The sequence below is a fragment of the Plecotus auritus genome (genome assembly GCF_963455305.1).
Source record: "Plecotus auritus genome assembly, chromosome: 9".
Classification (NCBI taxonomy): Eukaryota; Metazoa; Chordata; class Mammalia; order Chiroptera; family Vespertilionidae; genus Plecotus; species Plecotus auritus.
This window is the reverse complement of record NC_137783.1, coordinates 134,700,771-134,726,584: the sequence shown is the minus strand read 5'-3', so window position 1 is coordinate 134,726,584 and position 25,814 is coordinate 134,700,771. Positions and strand designations below refer to the sequence as shown.

General features: G+C 43.7%; 1 protein-coding gene across 1 annotated transcript in view; it reads right to left on the bottom strand.

The window, feature by feature from the left end:
• Nucleotides 1-1,071: 1,071 nt before the first annotated feature.
• The window catches only part of OSBP (oxysterol binding protein), a 35,854-nt gene continuing 11,111 nt past the window's right edge, over nucleotides 1,072-25,814 (bottom strand). Inside the window, exons 4-14 of the mRNA XM_080641503.1 lie at nucleotides 23,734-23,932; nucleotides 23,390-23,492; nucleotides 23,026-23,080; nucleotides 22,690-22,821; nucleotides 17,739-17,984; nucleotides 17,350-17,470; nucleotides 9,351-9,454; nucleotides 7,676-7,771; nucleotides 4,477-4,658; nucleotides 3,486-3,706; nucleotides 1,072-3,391 (exon numbers count right to left, since the gene is read on the bottom strand). Coding sequence (XP_080497629.1) covers nucleotides 3,249-3,391; nucleotides 3,486-3,706; nucleotides 4,477-4,658; nucleotides 7,676-7,771; nucleotides 9,351-9,454; nucleotides 17,350-17,470; nucleotides 17,739-17,984; nucleotides 22,690-22,821; nucleotides 23,026-23,080; nucleotides 23,390-23,492; nucleotides 23,734-23,932 — 1,602 coding nt within the window. The 3' untranslated portion in view covers nucleotides 1,072-3,248. The remainder of the gene's footprint in view (nucleotides 3,392-3,485; nucleotides 3,707-4,476; nucleotides 4,659-7,675; nucleotides 7,772-9,350; nucleotides 9,455-17,349; nucleotides 17,471-17,738; nucleotides 17,985-22,689; nucleotides 22,822-23,025; nucleotides 23,081-23,389; nucleotides 23,493-23,733; nucleotides 23,933-25,814) is intronic.

Genomic DNA, 25,814 nt, shown 5'->3' with positions numbered 1-25,814 from the left:
TAGCTCCCCCTGAAAAAACATTGCTGAAACTTAACATCTAGTCCAGCGTTGGGAATCAGGCAAATGACTTAGACAGATAAATGGCCTCCCCAGAACCAGGCTAGAAAAACATCCCTGACAACATAGCTAATGTTGTGGATGCGAGAGCCATGAGACTTTAAGGAGCCCGAGGCCAGACTTCAAGAATGCTCCTTCCTACAGGTGGACACCCCCCCCGACACCCCCCCAAAGGGCACTATCCACATTAATAAGCCCCTGGAAACAGAAATGCGAATTTCTGCGTGATGTGATCTAATCCAGGAGGAAATAACTATCAGCGGCTTTCCAACCCAGTTTCTCCCAGAACACAAGGTTGTAGGGGTCACAAACTTCAGGGTTAAACAAACCAGCTTTGAATTCCAACAATGTGACTAACAAATCAGCTATGTGACCTTGAGTGAATTTGTAGGTTAGCTGTTTCAGTGCCTTTCTTCATATTCAACATGGTGATTGTAACATTAACCTCTTCAGACTGTTTAAGTGTAAACCAATGCTGAGTTCCTCTCAGTGCCCCAACACACAAACACACGCAGATGCTCAGTACGCGTGCAGGTCTCCCGCATCCCACAGGGCGGGACCTGTGCTTGCTCCCTAGGCCTCTCCAGGCCCCTTTGATTACTCTGCCCCACCTCTCCCCTCCCTGAACTCTACAGAGAAAACCTAAAGGAGCATTTTCACTGTTACTTCTCCCCAAGGTCTTTAAATCAATACTTGCTGGTTTACGTTTCAAAATATAGATTTGAATCCCTATATGAAACAGCTCAGAATTTAAGAACCTAAACAGAAAGAGAAATGAAATTTTTGAGGTGAAACAGGCCCGGAATTAATAACCAAGGTGGGACACTGATGATTACATTACACTGAAGCAGGGGGGCTCCAGAGTGCTGTTCAACAGCTGAAACACCTGGAGATCTGAGCCGTTTTTCTTTTGGTTTGTGAAGATCATCACCCCAGATTCCCGAGAACAGATCACCCCTGGGCCCACTCTCACCACCATTTCCTACCTAGTAGAAGTGAATCAGACAAACAATATGACTTTTTAAAAATTATTTAATTTAGTAGTTTTCTTGGAAAAAAAACAAGAAAGCAAAACAACCAAAAATATATAGTTTTGTTTTGTTTTCATGTGACTTTATTTCACCTGAAGGACTGGAAGCTTCTTCCATTGGCAGGAATCTGACTGGGGACCAGGCTGGAAGTGTGGTGCAGACGGTGGAGGGAGAAGGGGGGGCAGGAAGAGGGAAGTTCATTTAGTTGGGGATTCCGCTGTCTAAAGCCTGATTCATCATATCTTTGCTTTTATAGGCCTCCCTGAAAGAAGCCCAGGACAACCCCTTGTTTATGCTGGGCATTGGGCTCTTCGTAGGAAAATCCCCAGCCATTGCCCCTTTCAAGTTCATCACAGCTGGAAAGGGAGGAAGGGCAGGTGGGGAAGGACCAAGAGTACCAGTTTCCCCGTATAAATGGTATAAATCCAGCTTCCCGGAGGGCTGGCTTCCTCTGGAATGACAGTGGCCCCTGGGACCCACACTGGCTGAGGCTCAGCAGTTAAGGACAGAAATAAAAAAACACAAACAAAAGGCATACAAGGAAGGCACCTCAATTTGTGATCCTCAACCAAGGGTGGGTTTCACGGGGTGAGATTTCTGAACAAGACAACTCAAACAAATACAGAACAAAAAATGGAGGAAGCCAGGGCCCAACAGGGGTTCTCTTACCCACCCTGTGTGATGCTGCTTCCAGCCCCATGTCCTCTGAAGGAAGTTCTTTTGGGAGTCAGCTGTGTGTGCTGTGATTTGGACAGAAGCAGAATTAAGTGGGAAATTACCCTCCTGACTTTCGACCCATACTCTTCCTGACAAAAGATGGAAAAAAGGCAGGAAAGAAGTTAGGATTTCATTTTCAAGAGTCAGGTAATTAGAACAGACTTCAGACAGTAGTGGGCACCCCATGACACAAGCCATGGATAATGTCCCTATTCGGTAGCTGCCAAACACGGCCCTGCTCAGGTTCTGCCTGTCTGCCCTTACAGGATGGTAAGTGGAGGAGGGTCTGACCCACATCCCCATGTCCAAGAGACAGTCCCGGGGAAACCAGAGATATCAAAAAACAAGATTCGTAATGGGAATAAGGAAAATCAAACAAGAAAATTAGATTTTTCTCTACATATATATAATATACAGTTATTTAACACATTATTCCATAGGTGGCTCCAGTCCATGGGGCTTGAGAGATGGTGACAACTTTTATTCCAGATGAACTGCTTCTCTCAAGTTCTGCAGAGCAGAACGGAACAGGTAATGTTTTGCTCCACTCTGGAGCACAGACCCAAACTGGTCCTGTGCCAAGAGAGAAGAGAAGTGAGCAAGGCAATGAAGGATGGGGGTGAGGAGGAAGTGGGAAAGCAAAGGTGGCAGCAGTCTTCTTCCATCTGCCTGTGTTCTCAGAAGTTCTCCGCCTGAGCAAGTCCATAAAACCCCTCGTGAGGACACTGCAACCCTCCGACAACCACCGAAGTGACCTCCGGTTGCTGACAAAGAAGATGGAGAACAGCAGAGGGTGTTTTACGTGAGTGAAGATAGAAACTTCCAAGAATGTAACTCAATGTTCCAGCCTTACAGAACAACCCCCCTGGCGAGTGTTCCAAGATGCAGTTATCTGCGCACCGACACCCAGGAGAGGGGGCCCCTGGTGAACGTTTCATATCATCATGCCTAAGCTCCACCGCGGCCATGCACGATGCCTCTGCTGGTGAGTCTTACGTGTTTCTTTTTAAAGGAACTTCTTAAACCAGCTCTTGCTCTGAGCAGCACCAAAATGCCCCTGCGTCAAAATCGTGTGTAGATCTTGGCTGAGCAGGACACGACAGGGGGAGGCTGGATGGCGTCACCTTACACAGGGGCAGAGGGAGAAGGAAGAGCCAAGAATACCTGACTTTGCAGACGTGGAATAACACTACCTTTCAGCCACTAAGCCTCTCCCTTACAAACATGGGCATCTAGTATGTTGATTTCAGTTTCAGTCAGCTAAGGCAACCAGCCAATCACCACCACTGGTGTCTGCTTCTGGTGATTGATTTGGAAAAAATGATTGGTTAAGACAGACAAACTCGAGGAAAGCCCTGGGTAAGAGGGTCCCAACAGCCAGCTTTCCCGCACATCCTCTGTCCTCTTGGCCTTTGACTGCTCCTCCTTTTCATTACTGTCAGTTCAGAAGATGTCCGGGCATGCGGTCCACTCCTGCTTTTCTTTACACTCCCAGTATCCTCCCCTATAAGTATGGGTTAACTCCTTGGTAACGGGGTCCTTCTCCCGCTTAAACCACAGTGCCTTGTAGGGATCGTAGGGTGTGCCTAAACGGGAGAGTGAAGAAAAACAGAATTAGAGTCGCAAACACACTGGCAGTCTCCCCATATCAGGAAACGGAGAAGAGGGTAGATTTGTTACCATCCTCTGTGGCTTTCACAGCTTCTGCTTCTCTCTTCTTTCTGGCGAGTCTCTGCTTTTCTTCCAGGCGCTGCTTCTCAGCATTGGCTTCATCCCAGCGCCCATTTTCCATTAGCCTCTGGTCGGGCCGCAATCGGCTGTCTGTGGGGGCGGTGCCAGCTTCCCAGGCATTGAGAGTTAGAGCAAGCTCTGAGAAGTAGTACATGTTTTCTGCATTCTTCCTAAAAGTAAAGGATGAGAAAGGAAAAGGGTCAGGCTGGAGCCCATGCCCCAGCTGGATGAAGACAACAGCTCCGGGCTGTTATGCAAAGGGGCAGACTTGAGCACCATGGCACCCTCCCCGAATGAGAAACCCAAACTGAACCATCCCTCGGGTTCCCCCACCACCACTCAATTCCAGTTTTCTGGGCTTGTGTTGGGCTCAGCTGAAAGTAGAGAGAAATTCATCAGGAACAAGGAAACATTCTACTAAATGAAAATTCTTATTTCTTCTGCTTTCTTTTTACCCTCTTTCGGGGATAATCTTGGCTCTTACTATGGAGTGAATACATTAAACCTGACGGAAAGGGCTTTCATCTTAATTTATTTCCAAAGTCCTGAACATTATCTCAGGAAGCTTTCCATTGCTTCTGGGCCTTTAGGCTAAATTGTAAACAGGTAGTAGGCACCTCTCTCCTCCAGCCACTTCTGAAAAGTTTTGCTCTAAATTATAGAATAATGTCCTTCTGAACCACATTCCAAAGGACCTATAGAAAGCACTAAATATGGTTGGCAGATTCGGTTTGGTCACTTTGAACTTCCTTGGGGTAAGGCATGCTACAACTGCAGTCACCCAGTGCCCACCTTCTGGTGATATCTCCAAAGGTTCTGACTTCTTTCGCTCAGCCCCTCACATAATGAATGAAGTGGGAAGCAACACAGAAAGGTCATCAATATCACCCCAAGGTTGAGGTCGCAGAAATATCTGGGCAGCATGCACACCGATACTCACGGCAAGGGGTTCCTTTTCCACAGCATGACCCTGCTCTCCTCTGCTTCATAGCTTCTCTGTCGAGCATCACCCCCATTTTCCCCAACGACAGGCTGGACTTTAAAACAATCCATTTTCTCATCCCACGTCCCCAGCAGGACAAAGTGAACCTTCCCTGATGGATCTGTCACTTCCCCTGTCACCTGCAAGGATGGAGAGCAGGGCTTTGGAGTACAGACCATAGTCACTGTGGGTTAGCTTACCTGCTCTACTGGAAACCAAAGTCCTAGGGTAAATACTGGTTAAATCCTATTAAGACAAATACCATGGAGTCATCCAAATTATTTTGTTAAAGCTGCTTAAAATAAGCAAGGCATGAGTTAAAGGAATTTTTGTTACAACAATACTATGTAACAAAAGGGCCTGAATGGTACTCAGAATTATGGTATTTTCTTCTCTCCAGAATACAGAGAGCCACACATTTAAATCCCGAACTATTTTTCACTCTCCCTTCTTCTACTGAGGAATAAACACACCTCTCGCTCAGACTCATTCTCATGGTCAAAGTGCCTGTGCCTTCTTCCTGTAATCTTTTCATTAGTCCTTCCTCTAGTTTCCCATGTTGTCTCTCATTGCTCTTGATTTTTACATTTTTACCTGTAGTCTTTCCCAGAGAAGAGAAGGATTTGGTTTAGTAATGCAGTGCTGTCTCGTTTCTTGCTGACTTTCTCCTTTACTTCTTTTTTTATTTAATCATCATCTATATATATAAAACCCTAATATGCAAATAGACTGAACAGCGGAACAACCGAACAACTGGTCGCTATGACGTGCGCTGACCACCAGGGGGCGTGCATGGAACATGGCAGGTGTCTGCAGAGCACAGAACATGGTGGGCACTGGCCACAGAGGGATGATGGAGCAGGTGAGCAGGGGCACCAGACCAAAGCGGGGCACTGGTCGCTGTCATTGGGGAGAGCCTCTGGTGGTTACTGAAAATTCTTTGCTCCCATGGACCGCGGTCCCACCCAGTGCTCGCACCTGCTGCTGGTGATCTCTTGGTGCTGTCACCAGGTGCAAGCGGCAGCTGCCGGCCCTGATTGCCCCTCAGGGCTTCTCCACCTCCCCCTGCTCCTGAGGGGTGTTCAGGGCAGCAGCCGCCGCTCGCACCCACTGACAGCACCAGCCCCAACCACTCCATGACATCAGCAGATGGGAGCAAGGCTGGCATTGTCAGCACATGGGAGTGGCGGTGGTGGGAGCGGAGCTTCCGGCAGACAGGGGACCGGGAACTGCAGTAGGAGGGGCCAGGTGGGGGCGTGGAGGACAGGCCAAGACCTGGCCCTATGCCCACTGCAGCTCGCTGCCCACAGGTCCCTTCAAAATGCACGAATTCGTGCACTGGGCCCCTAGTGTGTGTGTGTGTGTGTGTGTGTGTGTGTGTGTGTATAATACACACACACACATATATATACATACACACTGAGTGGCCAGATTATTATGATCTCTGAACGCGTAATAATCTGGCCACTCAGTGTATATACTATATAATAAAAGGCTAATATGCAAATTTTCCCCTCGACCAGTTCGACCAGCAGGCAGGCCATGTCCCCTCCCCCTGGCCAGGCTGGCCGGACCCCACCCATGTACAAATTCATGCACCGGGCCTCTAATATATATATATCCTATCTAATAAAAGAGTAATATGCAAGTTAAACATCACTCTGCTACACCCACAAGCCATGCCCACCAGCCAATCAGGAACAAGTATGTAAATTAACCCAACCAAGATGGCTGCGGCCACAGAGCAAGCAGGAGGCTTGGGTTTCCCCGGCAATGAAGGAAGCCAAGCTTTCCGCACACCCTGGCAGGCCCAGGCCTCCACTCAAGGCTACAACATTTCCATTATAGAAGATAAATAAATCCCAACAAAAATGGCAGCAGCCACGGAGCTGGAGAGAGCAGGAGGCTTGAGTTGCCCCTGGTGATGGAGGAAGCCAAGCTTCCTGCACACTCTGGCCGGCCCAGGCCTCCACTCAAGGCTACAAAGTTTCAATTGTAGAAGATAAATAAATCCCAAATACCAGGTCCTCTACTTGAGTCGCCGGGGGGCGTGGCCAGCCTGCAAATCACCATAGGCCCCTCGCCCAGGCCGCCCCACACCCCAAGGGAACCCCCACCCTGATCTGGGACACCCATCAGGGCAAACCATCTGGCCCCCACCTGTGCACCAGGCCTCTATCCTATCTAATAAAAGAGTAATATGCAAATTGACCATCACTCCAAAACACAAGATGGCTGCCCCCATGTGGTCAAAGATGGCTGCCCCCTTGTGGACACATGATGGCCGCCACAAGATGGCCAGCAGGGGAGGGCAGTTGGGAGGGACCAGGCCTGCAAGGGAGGGCAGTTGTGGGCGATCAGGCCAGCAGGAGAGGGCAGTTGGGAGGGACCAGGCCTGCAAGGGAGGGCAGATGGGGGCGATCAAGCCTGCAGGGGAGGGCAGTTAGGGGTGACCAAGCCAGCAGAGGAGGGAAGTTGGGGGCGACTGGGCCTGCAGGGGAGGGAAGTTAGGGGCAAACCGGCTGGCAGGGGAGCAGTTAGGCATCAATCAGGTTGGCAGGGGAGTGGTTACAATCAGGCTGGCAAGGGAGTGGTTAGGGGGTGATCAGGCTGGCAGGCAGAAGCAGTTAGGGGCAATTAGGAAGGCAGGCAGGCGAGCAGTTGCAGCAGTCCTGGATTGCGAGAGGGATGTCCGACTGCCCATTTAGACCCGATCCTAGGGATTGGGCCTAAACGGGCAGTGGGACATCCCTCTGGGGGTCCCAGATTGAAGAGGGTGCAGGCTGGGCTGAGGGACACCCCACCCCCTTGCACGAATTTCGTGCACTGGGCCTCTAGTATACACACACACACACACACACACACACACTCTAGTACACACACACACACACACACACACACACACACACACACACACACACACAGAGTGGCCAGATTATTATGCGTTCAGAGATCATAATAATCTGGCCACTCAGTGTACATGTTATATATGTATGTTTTGGAGATACATATATTTAGACACACACTCTCTCTCTCTTTCTCCCTTTCTCCCACCCTCCTTCCCTCCCATCCATTCATCCAATCATCTATCCCAGCCCCAAAGGAGTAGGCTAAGGGATACACACTAAATGAAAAAATTTAAATTCCGACTTCTTACCTTTCTTGCTACATCCCGAGAAAAGTAGCTATAAGGAACAAATTTAAGATTGCACTTGTCTCCTGTCTTGTGATTTATAATATCAATTTCACCAGACTATAAAATGAAAAGAAACAAGGATTAGTTTTTTTTTTGTTTGTTTGTTTTTTAAATATATTTTATTGATTTTTTACAGAGAGGAAGGAAGAGGGATAGAGAGTTAGAAACATCGATGAGAGAGAAACATCGATCAGCTGGCTCTTGCACACCTCCTACTGGGGATGTGCCCGCAACCAAGTTACGTGCCCTTGACCGGAATCGAACCTGGGACCTTTCAGTCCACAGGCTGATGCTCTATCCACTGAGCCAAACCGGTTTTGGCCAAGGATTAGTTTTATTAAGACTGGATGAATTGAATATATGCCAACTCCATGCCTCATAATTCTTACTTTACTATCTTACATTCCAGCACTCCCTTGCTTTAGACTCAGGTCTCAGCCAACCTTGAGATGCTATGGAATTCCTTTGTAATCTTGGTATCCCAGCCTGGGATGAAGACCAAATGACCTTTGCTTTGTTTTTCTTTAAATTGTGTGTCACATGTTAGGTGCCATGATTTGACCTTCAGTACATATACTGATATTCATGTCATAATTTAATTTTCCAAACCAATCCTCACTGGAACCCTTCGGGAACTCTGTACTTAAATCAAAGTATTCTAGTCCTGGCTGGGTGGCTTAGTTGGTTGGAGGGTCATCCCATACACCAAAAGGTTGCAGGTTTGATTCCTGGCTGGGGCACATGCCTAGGTTTTGGGTTCAATCCCTGGTTGGGGAGCGTATGGAGGCAACTGATTAATGTTTCTCTCACATCAATGTTTCTCTCTAAAAATCAATAAAAATATATCCTTGGGTGAGGTAAAAAAATATATGTATTAGACTCACAATTTCAAGGTTACGTATTGCAGGCCTTTCTACACTTTATTCCCCATATCTGCCATGAAGCTTTTCCTGACAGTTAAGACAACATTCCCTCTCTTTTCTGAATTTACTGCAAAATCACTGTCTTAAGCACATACCGATAGTTAAACAAATACATTAGTATACCTCTTCCCATAGAGTATTTTGTTAGACTTTCCACCTAAACAAATTAGTCACATATGCAATGATACAATAACTCTTCGAAGGACAACGTATCATTTGACTTTGTATCCTTAGGACCTGATACTCCGCCTGGTAGTAAACGTCTAGTGAATAATGAAAGAATGAAGAGTGGGAGTTGTGTTTTATTATTTTATTTTTTATTTTTATTGATTTCAGAGAGGGAGAGGGAGAGAGAGAAACATCATCAATAAGGGAATCATGGATCGGCCGCCTCCTGCACGCTCCATTATATAACATGTACACGCGGGGATTGAGCCCGCGACCCAGGCATGTGCCCTTGACCGGAATTGAACCCAGGACCCTTTGGTCTGCAGGCCAACGCTCTATCCACTCAGCCAAATCGGCCAGGGCTATTATTTTCTTGTATTCTTCACAGTGCCCAACAGTTCTAGTAGTTACTGAATGTTACAAGTTGGTCATTTATAAATAATAATTTGTGGTATAGAAACTCACGGGGAGGTTAGGATGGGGTTACTGCCTAAGAGAAATTCCTCAGTCTGGGCTTCAGGAACATGCTGGGCATACTCACTCACCTGATCGATCCACAACTTGCCCACGATAATGTTGTGCACTGTTGTGGTAACTTTCTTCCAAGTGTAGTGGTGACCAGTTTCCTTGAAAATACAGTGGATGGTACCTGGAAGCAGGGAGAGATATACAAATTAAGCCCAACATTAGAAAAAAATAGCACCATGTTAGCTAGAAAAACAATGGATTTTCTTCTTTCAATATTTCTTACTTTTAAAAGGAAAACAGTAAGTTAAAAAGTAATTTATAGCCTTAACGGGTTTGGCTCAGTGAATAGAGTGTCGGCCTGTGGACTCAAGGGTCCCAGGTTCGATTCTGGTCAAGGGCATGTACCTTGGTTGCGGGCACCTCCCCAGCAGGGGGTGTGCAGGAGGCAGCTGATCGATGTTTCTCTCTCATAGATGTTTCTAACTCTCTATCTCTCTCCCTTCCTCTCTATAAGAAATCAATAAAGTATATTTTTTTAAAAAGTAATTTATAATTTTTTTTTGTCCTCATCTATTTTTTCCATTGATTTTTAGAGAGTAGAAGGGAGGATGAGAGAGAGAGAGAGAAACATTGATGTGAGAGAGACATAACAATTGGTTGCCTCCTGAACTTGCCCCATCCGAGGGCCAGGGATTGAATCTGCAACAGAGATATGGGCCCTTGACCAGAATCAAACCTGCAACTCTTCAGTCTGCAGGCCGACGCTCTAACCACTGAAACAAACAGGCTAGGGCAGAATTAATAATCTTCTTAAATGATGGAAGCACTGACTTAATTTTTTCACTTGATTTTAAAATTTGTGAATAAAATATAACTAAATAATGACAAACACTGACAACTGATACAGCTTAGCTAAGAAGCAAGAATGCACAAGCGTAGAAATAAAAATGAAAGCAAAACCCCCAATCTTTTCTCCACCTGTGACCGCCATACTAGATACAAAATTTCTAGGAACAGGTCAAATCTGAACTAACATGAAAAAACAAAACTGCATTGTGGAAAGTAGCATATATTGGTAGTTAGTACTGGGGCCAGGTCCTAATTTTTGGTAACTAGCTGTGTGACTTTCAGCAAATCACTTATCTAAGGGCCTTAACAATAAAAAAGGAGTAGTGGATAGAGCTGTGGCTTTGAAATCAGATAGAACTGGATTAATCCTGGCTCCACTACTCATTAGATTTGTGACCCTGTGTTGTGTAATAAAGAATTTGTCTGCTTTTTGTCCATGGTTCCTGGGAAGAAACCTCTACATCCTTGGAATTTCCCAAGTGATAGTAATGTTTCGTTATTCATGGGGATCCTGAATTTTATGTCAAAGAGTCATCGCAGTAGAGCCCTAGATAGCTTATGCTAACAAGATGGTTCAGGATGAGGGCAGGCCAGAAAGATTAACCATGACTCAGAGAGTTACCTGATAAAGGCTGGATCTCCTGACCTCTTGGAAATGATATTCCCTTCCCTCCAGGAGGGAAGGAGGCCTGGACATTGAGTTCAATCACCAGGCCCATGATTCAGTCAACCACACCTACATAAATGAAACCTCTGGACAGTGAAACTTGGAGGCACTTCCTGGTGGGTAAACACATCAACGTGCCAAAAGGGTCATGCTCCCTGATTCCATGGGGAGAGGGCATGGAAGCTCTATGTTCAGGACCCTCCCAGACCTTATCCTATGTGTGTCTTCATTTGGCTGGTCCTGATTTGTACCCTTTGTAATAAAACTGTCATAATGAGTATAACATTTTCCTGAGTCCTGTAAGTCATTCTAGCAAATTATTGAACCTGAAGGAGTCGTGGGAACCCCTAAATTTATAGTCAGTTAGTCAGATGTGCAGGTGGCCTAGGGATCTCCAAAGTTCTGGCTGACATCTAAAGTGAAGGCTGGCCCTAGCTGGTTTGGCTCAATGGATAGAGCACTGGCCTGCGGACTGAAGGGTCCCAGGTTCGATTCCGGCCAAGGGCACATGACTGGGTTGCGGGCTCAATCCCCAGGAGGGGGCATGCAGGAGGCAGCCAATCAATGATTCTCTCTCATCATTGATGTTTCTATCTCTCTCTCCCTCTCTAAAATCAATAAAATATTTTTTTAAAATATTTTTAAAAAAATAAAGTGAAGGCTGACTTATTGAAGACTGTACCCTTAGCTTATGTAGTTGGTATTAACCTGGGTGGTTAATACCCAGGTCAGAACTGCATTACGTACTACACCCTGGGAATGTTTTTAACTTTCTTAGGCCTCAGTTTCATCCATCTGTAAATTTGGGGTAATCATATCTTGTGCAGTAAATGTTTATTTACTCAGTAACATGCTTGACACATAATAAGCACTCAGTGGATATAGTCTCCTCCTGTTCCTATGAGTTAATCTCCAATGAATACCAAATCAAAATCAGTTAGTTGTTTGAACAGAGGTGACTGAAGATTCAAAATAATAAAAAAATTTAAAGATATATATTTTTTTATTATTTTTATATATATATATATATATATATATATATATATATATATGTAAAATAACAGTCAATTCCCCCTGTAACCACTAGTGAAAAGGACACACGTAGCTTAGGTGTACCTTTCTTGCACAAAAGATTAAAGTATCCCTGGTAGCTACAGCAGATGATGATGATGACAATGACACTGACAATAATACTAGCAACTCTGAGAGCACTACTGTGAACCAGACATTGTGCTAGGTTCTCCTCATATCTCATCTCACTTCATCTTCACAACCATCTTAAAAATATATCCAAATCTCTTGCTCAACACCTCTCCCACCACCACTGCAGTCTAAACCACCATCACCTCTTGCCAAAACCTCTTCTGGCAAGTAACAACTTCTTTTTGGTCTCCCAGCTTCCACTTTTGCTCCCTTAAAGTCTCTAGTCAAAATAATGTGTTTAAAACATGGCATATCAACTTAACACTGCGAAAAATCTCTCAATGACTTCCCACTATAATTAGAACAAAACCCTCTCAACTCATCCATCATGTTCCTCCTCGCTCACTCTGAACTACCTACTGTGGCCCTGTTGCTTTTCAAACAGGCTATGCTTGCCCCCAACTCAGGACCTTTATCTTTCAGGTTCACTCTGCCTGGAATGCTCTCCCCCAAATCATCTTTTGGTTGATGTAACCTTTTCAGGGAGGATTTCCTTGACCACCCTATCCAAGGAACCACACACAGACACAAACACACACACACACACACACACACACACACACACACACACACTTCTCATTAATCCCTATCTCCACTTTATTTTCTCCATAGATTTACCACATATAAAGTTATTTATATATTTACTTTTTTTGTCTACTTAAGAAAAGAATGCAAGCTAAATGAGAGCAAAATGGCTTTTGTTCACCACTGCACCCACAGCACCTAGAATATTTCTTGGCATATAGTGACACTCAGGTAACTGTTGATACTTCAGCTATAAACACTATTATCCTCCATATTTATTTCATGTGGCTGCTGCAACCAATTGACACAACTTAATGGCTTAAAACAACACAATTTATGCTCTTACAGGGTGGGAGCGGGCTAGAAGGGATCAATAGGGGAAAAGCAGGGGCATATGTAATAGTTCTAAGAACAAAGATTTAATTTAAAAATATAATAATAAAAAATACATAAACAAACACAGAGCCATTTCAAATGTATGAAGGGGAAGCCACTTTCAGAATGGTGGAGTAAGGACTTCCATATATCTGCTCAACAAAATCAACAAGAATACTAGCAAAAATTATCAGAATCAAATATTAGATCTCTGGAAATTAAACAAAGGCTTACAATAATTCAAGCAGCATTTATTCCAGACACATGGCTGAATCACAGTGAGAAAAATGAGCTATGTGGCAGGCATTTTAACTTGCTCTCTTCCCACCCTCCTCTCAACAGCTTGGCAGTAGCCTTAATTTCAGCCTAGCAAACATTTCTGGGGAGCCCCAAACTTCACAAGTATGAAGCTCCCTAAAAGCACCATCTTCAAAACACTGTCATTACCTGACCATTGTGGTGGTTCCTGGTAAACTCCCACTCACAGGGCTTATCTTTATTTGACCTGACTCAGCACCTGGTCACCTTGAACAGCCTTTTCCCTGGGGTGATTATCAAAACCATCAGTGGCAAGTGATGCTTTAACACAAGAGCTGCCTGAAATGGTGATAAGAGTTGGAGTAGTTGAAGAAATATAGGCCAGAAATTCCCAAAAATTGACAAACACCTTAATTTACATAGCCAAGAAGCTCAATGAACTCCATGTAGGATAAACTCAAAGAGCACCACACAGAAGTCTATCATAATCAAACTATTAAAAGACAAGGACAAGCTCTAGTAGGTTTGGCTCAGTGGACAGAGCATCAGCCTATGTACTGAAAGGTCCCGGATTCAATTCCAGTCAAGGGCACATGCCCAGTTTGCAGGCTCAATCCCCAGTGTGGAGCGTGCAGGAGGCAGCCGATCAACAATTCTCTCTCATCATTGATGTTTCTAGCTCTCTCTCCCTCTCCCTTCCTCTCTGAAATCAATAAAAATATATTAAAAAAAAAAAAAGGACAAGACAAATCTTGAATCTAAGAAGTGATATACTACATAGAAGTGCTCCTCCATAAGACTGTCAGAAACCATGGTGGCCAGAAGGCAGTAGGATGACACATTATGACAAATTCAAAATGCTGAAGGTAAAAAATTGTCAAACCAAAAATTCTATATCCAGCAAACATATTCTTATTAAACAAAGGAGAACATAAGACATTCCCAGCTAAACAAAACCTGAAAGAATGCCTAGCTAGCAGGTCTGCCCTTCAAGAAATACTAGTCCTTCAGGCTGAAATGAAAGGACACTAGACAGTAACTTAAATCTACATTGAGAAATAAAGAGATCAGTAAAGAAAACTACAATTAAACTATATAAAAGACAGTACAAATGTATTTTTTGCTTGCAACTCTTTTTTTCTTCTATATGAGTTAAAAGACAACTGTATAAAGCAACAGTTATAAACCTATGTTAATGGAATTATAATGTAAAAAAAATATAGTTTGTATGGAAATAAAAGCACAAAGCAGGGGAAAGGTAATGGATCCATATAGGTGGCAAAGTTTTTGTACAGTACTGAAATTAAATTGGTATTAACCTGCACTAGATTATTAGAAGTTAATTGTAATATGCAGGATACCCACTATGAAAATACCTTTAAAAATACAGTAAAAGGGGACTCTTTCCCCCTCCCCACATGGGAGTCTGTACTTGTTCTTTAATAAATTCCACCTTTACTATACAAAAATAAATAAATAAATAAATAAATAAAATACAGTAAAAGAAATAACAAGGGAACTAAAATGGTAAATTTTAAAAATATCTACTTAATACAAAAAAAGGTACTAATGGAGGAATAGAGGAACAAAAAAGACACAGGATGTACAAAAAACATACCAAATAGTGGATGTAAGCCATACCTGATCAGTACTTATAATAAATGTAAATTGATTAAACCTCTAATAAAAAAAAACAACACTTAGAAATTGGGAGAATGGATAAAAGGAGAAAGAAGGGGATTTTTAAAAAGATATTTTTATTGATTTCAGAGAGGAAGGGAGAGGGCGAGAGAGAGAAACATCATTGATGAGAAAGAATCATTGATAGGCTGCTTCCTACATACCCCCATTGGGGATCAAGCCCCCAATCCAGGCATGTGCCCTGACCAGGAATTAAATAGTGACACTCTGGTTCATGGGTCGATGCTCAATCACTCAGCCATGCCGGCCGGGCTATTCCTATTTTTTAAATGTACACATGACCCTCCTTAGAATTAAATATAATCCATTTCTTTGGAGATCCTCAAGTGGCCTCGCAGGTGAAAAGTCCTATTACAATATGACCCTAGTTCTGAAAATTAGGTGTGAATATCACAGGTATTTACTACTCTTAACTTAATACTTCTGAAATTATTAGCTTCAAAGATAATTAAGCAATTGGAACCTTTTTAAAAGTCCTCAGTAAAGATCAAGACCAAAAGTGCTTGGTCTCCTTCTCATCTACGAGCCTTTTGCATATTAATCATGAAGTAACAGAATTAACACTCCAGTTTCTTTTCTCCTTTTGTAATTATAAAAATTCCTGGTTTTTTTTCCTGGCTAATTTCTAGTTTTCACTATATCTGCCATATTTTTCTGTTTCTGAGAGAAAGGGAACTCATTAAAAAAGACGACTGCTGCCCTAGCTGGTTTTGCTCAATGGATAGAGCCTCCGCCTGTGGACTAAGGGTCTTAGGTTCAATTCCAGTCAAAGGCATGTGCTTGGGTTGTGGGCTCAATACCCAGTAGGGGGTGTGCAGGAGGCAGCCAATCAATGATTCTCTCTTATCATTGATTGTTTCTTTCTCTCTCTCCCTCTCCCTTCCTCTCTGAAATCAAATATATATATATGTGTTTTTTTTAAAAAGATTATTGCGGTGCACTAATCAAACACTGCAGCCAGGCTTCCTGGAATACAAAACCAGGACACAGAAAGCCGTAGGCGCTCAGGCAGGTACTGTCAGCTGACTCTAGAGAGCTACTTGGTTTCTCTCCGCCTGCTTTGTGCTTCTTTTTATGCAGATTGGCATTTGTTCTTCAGTACATCCATGGCCAAACATGGGCTGCTCTAGTTCAACAGAGTATCGAGAATCTCTGCTACATTTCCCCTAAAAATCCTAACACTGTATATTAGGATTCCTATTCCCAGGCCTGATCTTCTTGATCTTGGTGCAAAATTAACTTCTAATCCAATAGGATCTTTCATGTTTTGTGTGGGTTTTTTTTTAAATCTTCCCCCAAGGATATTTTTCCATTGATTTTTAGAGAGTGGAAGGGAGAGGAAGAGACAGAAAGAAATATGGATGTGAGAGAAACACATCGATTGGTTGCCTCCTGTATGAACCCCGATCAGGGCCCAGGCCAAGGAGGAGCCTGCAATGGAGGTATGTGCCCTTGACGGGAATCAGGACCCTTCAGTCCGCAGGCCGGCACTCTATCCACTGAGCCAAACTGGCTAGGGTATGGATCTTTTAAAATAAAATTTCCTGCCAAAACTGGTTTGGCTCAGTGGATAGAGCGTCGGCCTGCAGACTGAAAGGTCCCAGGTTCGATTCTGGTCAAGGGCACGTACCTTGGTTGCGGGCACATCCCCAGTAGGGGGTGTGCAGGAGGCAGCTGATCGATGTTTCTCTCTCATCGATGTTTCTAGCTCTCTATCCCTCTCCTCTCTGTAAAAAATTAATAAAATATATTAAAAAAAATAAAAAATAAATAAAATAAAATTTCCTGCCTTAGTCGATTTGGCTCAGTGAATAGTAAAGCCCCAAGGACTGCAGTGTCCCAGGTTCGATACCATTAAGGGCATGTACCGTGGTTGCAGGCTTAATCCCCGGCCCTGGTAGGGTTGCATGCAGAGAGGCAACCAATTGATGTGTCTCTCTCACATCGATGTTTCTCTCTTTCCCCCTCCTTTCCACTCTCTCTGAAAATCAATGGAAAAATATCCTTGGATGAAAATTAACAAAAAAAAGAAAGTTTCCTCTTACCTGGAAGTCAGCCTTTACATAAATGATATCTAACCCATCCGATAGAGGAAGAGAGGGTAGAAAGGAGAAGAGAAGAGAAGAAGGGGGAGGGATAGATGAGAAACCTAACCATGTAGTCACAATATTTTTTATTTATAGAGAGAACTCAATTGCTAGGGTAATAAGAGAAAACACCAGTTAAGAGATAGAATTTTTTTGTATGTTTAGAATTTATATTTTAAAATAATACTTAAAGCTGCATTAAATACAGCTAAGACGACAAAAAATGTATAATTGGTTAGGTCCTTAAAGCCTCATGCCTCCTCACTCAATCAGTAGCTGAGAAGTTAAATGACTTGCGTAGAGCTAGCAGTAAGGTTCAGGGCCCAAATCAGCCTTTCCGTCTCCTGACTCTACCATGCCAGAGGTTCCTCATTCCAGGAGCACTAGTTCTTACAAAGATGGTAGCCTTACCAAGGGGCATAATGGAGAGATATTTGCCTCGAAACTTGCTGGTGATTTTGATTTCCTGACGCAATGTCCAGCCATTTTTGGACTCAGCATGATGTGCAGCAGCCGGGGGATGATGACTCACCTTGAAGAAATCAGTGATTCAAATTAAAGAAGAAAGGAGAAGGAGAAGGTATTGCCTAGTAACGGTGGTAAACACCTGAAATTCATACTTGCCATTTTTACACCCATACCAGCGTAGAAGCCTGAGGAAAAGAAGGCAGTGTGGGATGACAGGGACTGGAATTTCTGCAAACACAACACCAGGGGAGTAGGGGGGTGGGGAGGGACAACCAACAAATCATGCCTTTCTTAAAAAAAGAAAACGTGTCACCGCCCCGAAGCACCTTTACCTGCTCACAGAGGGATCGGTACCCGTTCTCTTCTAATCGGTCTAGTTCAAAAGTCTCCCCAAGGAGTGGGTTGAATGGCTTGCTGGTACGGAAGACAGTAGTGGAGTAGGAAGACACGGTGAAAGCTGCAACATAACAGAGCTGTTCTAGAGAGTTCTCACATTTTGCAGCTCGATCTAACAGCTCATGGTATTCCAGATCTTCAGTAAGGCGCTGAAGCATGGATAAGGGCTCATTAAAGTTTACCTGTCAGGAGAGAACAGATATAAAAACTTTGCCCACACATCTATCGAAGACAGATAAATTTTTCTGCAGGTGGAGAAACATACTGAGTTGTCATGGTGATAAAGCAAATCACTAGGAAGAGAAGAGGCCTTTGCTCGGTAGAGCAACTCTAGGATCTAACCTGAAAGCAATCCATTCTCCCTAGTCAACTGTTCATGTCAGTGAGTGGTATACACCACCTTTTAATTTCCTATAAACTCTTTGAAGATGGGAACCATGCCTCCTCTGTTCATCATTGCATAAGCAGTTACCAGTGCCTCACACAGAAGACTATCATCAAATAGGTAATGAATGAATAAAAGAGAAAATGTATTTTAGCACAAGTATACCCAGAGAGGAAATTGGGTATTTAACATTGTTAAGAGAGGAAAGAAAGGGTAGTAATTTTCAAGTACAGGCATGTCTTGGCTAGTGAAACGAAAACATTACAAAAGTCAGCTTTTACTCCTGGACCAGATGATCGCTAAGTATTGGTTCAGTTCTTCATCAGGCTAGGATTCTGACTTCTCAGCCCTGAGGCTGGACAGTTGTTTTTTTGGACCTGGAGTGCTCTTAATGAGGCTAAGAGTGGGCCATGTCTCTACCTTTCCAGTCTTAGAGCCAACTTAGGGCACTCAACCACTGAGTATCTGTGTATTTCTGTTGGGGAGAAGACAGATGTTCATTCACCTAAGCATTCACTTACTCATTCCACAAGTATTTATGGAGCCCTCATGTGTGTCAGACCCTATGCTACTCACTGGGTGTAGAGAAGGGAACAAAAGAGACACTGTCTCCCCAGTCTCCCACTTAAAAATAGCATTACTGTCTAAATTGACTGGGATTTAAGATTACATTAGTTATTTTTTAAAATGCTACACACACACACACACACACACACACACACACACACAAAACAGTTTCAGCTTCTAGGCTAGCCCATAAAGTTTACTTAATCTGCAATACAGCTGAATAGGCCTGGATATCACTAGCTGGTGTTCTGAGTCCAGAGAACAGAGGAAGGAATAAAAATTTCTTTCTAGTGAATGGAGCTGGCCTACAGCAACATTTCTGTTAAACCAAACCAAAGCACTCTTTTTTTCCGACAGTCCATCTCTTTTTCATCTTTGTCCAGCCTCAAACCTGCCAATCCCTGAGCCAGACTCCTCTCATATTTACTGTCGGCCCGATTATAAAACATCTTGTAATTTAAAAATTACATATGAAGCCCTAGCTGGTTTGGCTCAGTGGATAGAGCGTCGGCCTATGGACTGAAAGGTCCTGGGTTCGATTCCGGTCAAGGGCACATACCCAGGTTGTGGGCTCAATCCCCAGTAGGGGGCATGTAGGAGGCAGCCCATCAATGATTCTCTCTCATCACTGATATTTTTCTCTCTCCCGCTCCCTTCCTCTCTGAAATCAATAAAAATATATTTTTTAAAAATTACATATGAAGGAAAAAATTTACCTGAAATGCCATCAGCCAATGATAACCATTATTTGATAACCATTAGTAGTTTTATGTTGTTTCTATGTATTTGTACATGTCTAGGTAGTATACTAGAGCCTGCTTTTTCTCTAAGGAATATACCAAGCATTTCTCTGTGAAAATTTCCCAATGAAGACAGAGCCCTGGGACCAACATTAGAACACTGCTCTTACAGGAAGTAGAATCTACCCTCTCTCAACAAAACAGCACCACTCTCCAAAATCACTCTCTTGGCCCTGACAGAAGAGCGCGGTGACAAGAAACATGCACACCAAGAGAGGCGACATACTGACAGAACCTGCATCTTCAAAGGTCTTTTTTTTTTTTTTTTTTTTTTTTTTACAGAGGGTGCTGGTTAACTATGCCAATGAAATTTCTCATTGGCAGAATTTCAGGTGACACTAAGTAATATTTCCGGACATTCAGAACTGGGGGTGGGTGGTGTCCTCTCCAAGTGGCTAAAAGACATCGGAGCACTGCCTGGGACTAGAACCATTGCATCCTTAAGCTATCACTGCTTTTCACACATACACAACCCTGGCCCCCAACTATTCCTAGAACCATAGTTTCTCTAAAAGTGCCAAGCTTTTTATATCGGTCATTTTATCCCTTGGAGGCCTAATAGAAAAACAAGCGAATCTGTGAATTTTAAGTGGAAGGAAGCAGAGAATTGGTAGCAGAGAATTGGTTATATAGCTGATGGAGAGTTGGGCATCCCAAAAAGACAATCTGGAGCTGAGTAACAGCAGGGACAGAGAGAAGCAGTGGTGTTACTATGGCCCAGAGCCCAAGGCATCGGGCAGACGCTAAGACCCCTGTAAGTACCTTGGAGTTTCTCCCTTCCTCCCTACTCCAAACTCCTCCTGGTGCCTGGCACTGGTGGAGCTTCTGTGCCAACAGACACGGAAGCCTGAGCAACATCCTAAAGGGACCAGCTTTCCTGTGACACAGCACAGGGCAGGGCAGGGCAGGGCGAGGACTAGACCTGGAGGCAAACAGGTACAGGACTGCACATTCCTAGTGGCAAAGTCAACAAGGAACTAATGGTAAAGGAGGACGGGAGGTCACCAGCACTCGGAAGTGGTTTCTAAGCAGGGTCTGCGTTCCCAAGGCTGTGGAGACCTGCCTTTTCAGCGCACCTTCCCAAGGTGCTTCCTTCAAGGTACCGGCCCCCACGGAACCAGTTATTTTGTTTCTTCAGGGTGCTTACTCAAGGACTTTTCTGGAAGTCAACATTTTTTTTTAATTGATTTTTTACAGAGAGGAAGGGAGAGGGAGAGAGAGTTAGAAACATCAATGAGAGAGAAACATCAATCAGCTGCCTCCTGCATACCCCCTCCTAGGGATGTGCCCACAACCAAGGTACATGCCCTTGACCGGAATTGAACCTGGGACCCTTGAGTCCACAGTCCGACGCTCTATCCACTGAGGCAAACCAGTTAGGGCAGGTCAACATTTTTCTAACAGAAATCCTACACACTTCCATATAAATTTATTTGTTTTCCAAGACCCAGTTAACTAACCACTTCAACATTTGCTAAACGGTGTATGTGCTAGGTACTGGGGAAGCATCAAGGTTACAAAGACAATAAGACACAGTCTCTGCCCATGAGGAACGCAGTCCATGGTCACTGGTCCATAAGCCCCACGAGGGGAGGAGAACGCTTTCTGTATTTCTGTATGCCATGTGCCTGGCTATGGGTAGAACCTGCAGTCACTCTCCACCACAAGTGATGTCACCAAAAATAGTCTTCATTGCCAGCCTCTTCCCCAGCTAGCTGTGGCCACATAACTAAGTTCTAGCCAAAGAGATTGAAGTGCAAGGGTTTATGCAATTTCCAGGAGCAAGCCCTTCTTTTCTTTCCTTCCTGCTGGCTGGAATGAGACCCTGAAGGTCCACACTGGAGCAGTCACTTAGGACCTAGAAACGGAGGCCATAAGCGGCAGAGCAAGAGGACAGAAAGAGCCTGGTCTGGACACTGCAGAGCACAGTACCAGCCCTGAGCCACCTACTTCTGGACTTTCACATGACAATGAATTAAGCTAATATTTGTTTAAGGCAGGGGTTGGCCAGGCTCTTTCTGTAAAAGGTGAAATAATAAATATTTAGGCTTTGAGGGCCATATGATCTCTGTCACAATCACTCAACTCTGCTCTTGTAGGACAAAAGCAGCCACAAGAAGCAATTGAATGAGTGTCTCTGTGTTCTTATAAAACTTTATGAACATTAACATCTAAATTTCATATAATTACCACGTTATGAAAAATTATCCTCCTTTTGATTCTTTCAATCATTTAAAAATATAAAAACTGAAATTTATATAATCTTATTAACCAATGTCATTCTAATAAATTTAAACAAGCAAGTGATATCCACTGCCCAGACATAAACGATGGAACCTAAAGCACAGGAGAGGTAACATCTCACCCTGACCAGATGCATAGACGAAGCTGTGCTGAATCCTCAAGAAAAGGGTATTTAGAAGAAAAAAAAAAAAGTGGCAAGGGTGGGTGGGAAGCTGCTGAAATTTCGAGCAGAAAGAGCAGTGTGTGCAAATGCCCCGCGGGAAAAGACAAGATGCCTCTGAGTACCTGAAGGGAATTCCCAATGACCAGAATACCTGATGTGTGGGCACAGCCTGTCCTCAGGGAGGAAGTAGCAAGCCCACCAAGGAATCTAGTCTACTCTCAAAGCCATAGAGATCTAGTGAAGGATTTTCAGCTAAGGAGTGACATGACCACATAGTCAACAAAAAGATCACGTTGACAACAGTGTGGACAGACTGGAAGAGGGCGTGACTGGAGGCAGGGAGGTCAGCCCCAACACCATGGCAATGGTCCTCACCTGCTTGGTTGAATTGCTTTTGTTTCTATGCTCCCCAAACATTTGTATGCACAGTACTTGAAACAACACTATCATAGAAAATATCTTCATGTTTGTCTCCTTTAAACCACATACTTTTTGAAAATAGAGACTATTATCTTTGCATGGCTAGCATAGGAATCAGCTCTTAAAGAAACTACTGACTCAATGCATCTGATTCTAGGTGATCTGGAACACACCAGATCCACAGCCCACACTGAAGCAGATCACCATAAGGGACAAAGGGTACCAAAGACCATGCACAGATTGCCACAGCCATGGGAGGGGCCGTCACAGCAGCTCCCTTCCACCGAAGCCTGGTATGAGAACCTCACCGGCATGGGGATCTTAGAGAGTTCTTTTCCAATGCAGTTCTTCATGATGCTCCACAGATTGAGGCTATAGTTGGGTTTGTATGGTATTTTAGTTCTCTTTTCCTTCTTGGTCTCTTCCAGCTGATGCTTGTACTAAGAACAAAACAAAGCCATTCAATCTCCCACAAAGAACAGAAACCCAGTATTATATAACCTTCCCTTCCCCCATGCTAAAAAGTATTTCTAAAAAAAAACAACAATCAGTACTTTTTCTGTTTCTCTTGGTGCTTTACAAGCAAATCCTTGAGAATCACACCTCAAGTCCCTCACTTCAGATAACTCCCAAATAAGAGTTACCTGTTCATCAAGGCTGATGTCACTGCTGGCTCCACTGATGTTGCTGCCAGTACGTCTACACGGATGGGAAATGTATGAGAATTAGAACAAAGACCAGAACTAGAGTTTGGTCCTCGCCATGTCTTTACAAAGCAGAATGCTAAGCATGCTGCACAAACTTATTAATGGGTGATCGAATGACACGTAGAATAAAATATGTATGAATTTAAACATCTCTGGACAACCTGGTCAGGTAAAAAAGCTAACAGTTTTCCACTTACTCAAGGAAAGGGTCCTAGATCTCAGTATGATACTCCCCTTGAAGCATTTCTAACCTGTGGATGGTCAGATACGTTCATTCTTATCAGGACCAAAGATAACTTACTTGTGGCCCAAATTTTCAGGCATGGTGATGATCTCAGGAGCATCAAAAAATTCATTCTCATCATCCTCATCACTCATGTCTCCTTTGCCAGAACAGCACTGATCTGTAAGGAGAAAAGCCTTGTTTAATTACTTTGGCCAAAACTTGGTTCAGCAGGATTTTAAATACGAGTCACAAACAAAGCAACAAATGGTAGAAAGCAGTGGAAAAGACAGAAGAAATCCGTGGCACCAATTGCATTTCACATGAGTCACTGATTCCGGAGAATTTGGAGTTCTTCTACCAACTGCAGAAAACACCCTGGCTCCGCTCAGAACAAGCTACCCAGAGGCCCAGCGTCTTACCTTTGCCTGGACCCGCACTGCCAGAAGGGTGTGCCGGCAGCACCGTGGCTCCTCGGAAAGCCCTCTCCAGGTGGTTATGCTGCTTTGCCAGCTGCTCCAAGGTCTCCTCCAGCCGGATCCGCTGGTCTCGCTCATACTGCAGTGACTTCTGCCATTTCTTACTATGGGTCTGGGCTAACATAAGAAAATCTCTGCAAGCCTGTAAGGGAAAAGAGTTAATAAGTGTCACTCAACTAGTCAGAGATACCCCTCAGGCCTTGTGAACCCATTCTGGGAACTTTACAGGCAGATTACAAAGAAAGACTTTCCCTGTTATTCCCCAGTAGCAGGGACAGCCAGCTCCATGAGGCAATGAAGGTCAACTCCAGAAAACAAAATGAGCATGGTTGTCACGGTTCTTTCATATTTTCCTGGTCATGAGGACCAACCAAATGCCAAGGGAGCAGTAAACCTAGACAAAGTATTTGTGGCAACATCACAGAGGGCAGCTACGTGAACTACACCAAAAAAAATTTATCAACTGAAAGAAAGAATTAAAAGCATAGGACTGTTTTTAATAAATTCTTCACTAAACCCAAGTCACCTAAAGCTGAAGAATTCAGACACTGAGAGTAGAGAATCTGCACTGAATTGACCAAATATGGGGAAACTGACTTTGTTTTTATTTTGGTCACTAAGAGAAACAACTGACCATAAAAATTAGAAGGCTACCCGAGGAATCAAAGAAGGCTCTAGAGACAAAACACAAATCTGATCAGATCATTGGCTCCCTGCTGGTACTGGGACCAAATCAAAACTACTGGTTATGAATATAAAGGACCCTTCACAGTAGGGCTACCACCTACTTTTTATATCCTCTTCGCCAGACTCCTGCATCCTCCGTGGAATCACTATTTCCTGGAGCAACATATTTCTTTCAGGCCTGCCTACCTATCATAGCATATGCTATTCGCTGTGCTTAGAATGCCCTCTCCTACCCCTTTTCTCTACTTGGCCAAGACCACTTCATTGTTTCGATCTATGGCAAATGTTTTTCTTCTGTGACACTTCCTCACCCCCCAGTCACTTAAGCAGCCAGTATCTTCTGTACATTTCCACAGCACTTGGCATACACCTCTGTTCTTCACCAGCCACAGCAGCCGCATGACTAATGTGCAATGTCTCCAGATGGATCATACACAACTTGAAGACACAATTTATGGTTAAGTCATATACTTATCTTCAGCTCCTTAGTAGCTTTGTACATAGTAGGAGCCTGATAAAGTTTGCTTAATAAATAAATAAAGCAATGTATTCTTAAAATTAAATGCCCTGTTTTAGAGAAACTATAAGGAAAATAAAATTTCTCCACCCATGGTTTCGATTATTGCCTCTAGGCTAAATGACTGTGAAATCAGTAATTCCAGCTCTGTGCTCATGGAGCTTTCAGACCAGAATATCCAGTTGCCTATTCAGTGGCTCAAAGTAATCTCAAAATCTGTGGGTCCCAAAGTGAACTCACTATGTTCCCTTTCTGACTCGGTTTCTCCTTGGTGTGCCCCATGGCACAATAGTTCCAGGGCCCTTCCACGTACCCAAGCCAGAAAACCAAGACGTATACTTGATTCTGAGTTTTTAGTCCCTCCCATATCCAATTATCTAGTCCTATCGATTCTTCTTTAATGTTTCTGGAATTGCATAATTCTTTCCATCCTCCATACTCAGAGGCAGTACATACACTGGAGTAAGGTGGTTGGGCGCTAATCACAGCTCCATTTCACTATCTAGCTATGGAACTCTGGGCAAGTAATTTAACCTCTCTGTGCTTCATCTTCCTCATTTGTAAACAGAGAGTAACAACAGTAACTACCTTAGCTATTTGTATGCCTTAAGCGTCTATAGATGCAAGCAGCAGAACTTTTTAAATTAAATTCAAAATATCATGGCAGTTAAGTGGTTAAAGAGTTGTAGCTTTATATACAAAGCATTTAGAACCATATGGCTCACAGTAAGCATTCAATAAGGTGTAAGCTATTATACTAAGCCTGCACCAAAATTGATCTTACCCTCTTTTAATGCACTACTACCAAAACCATTTAGTA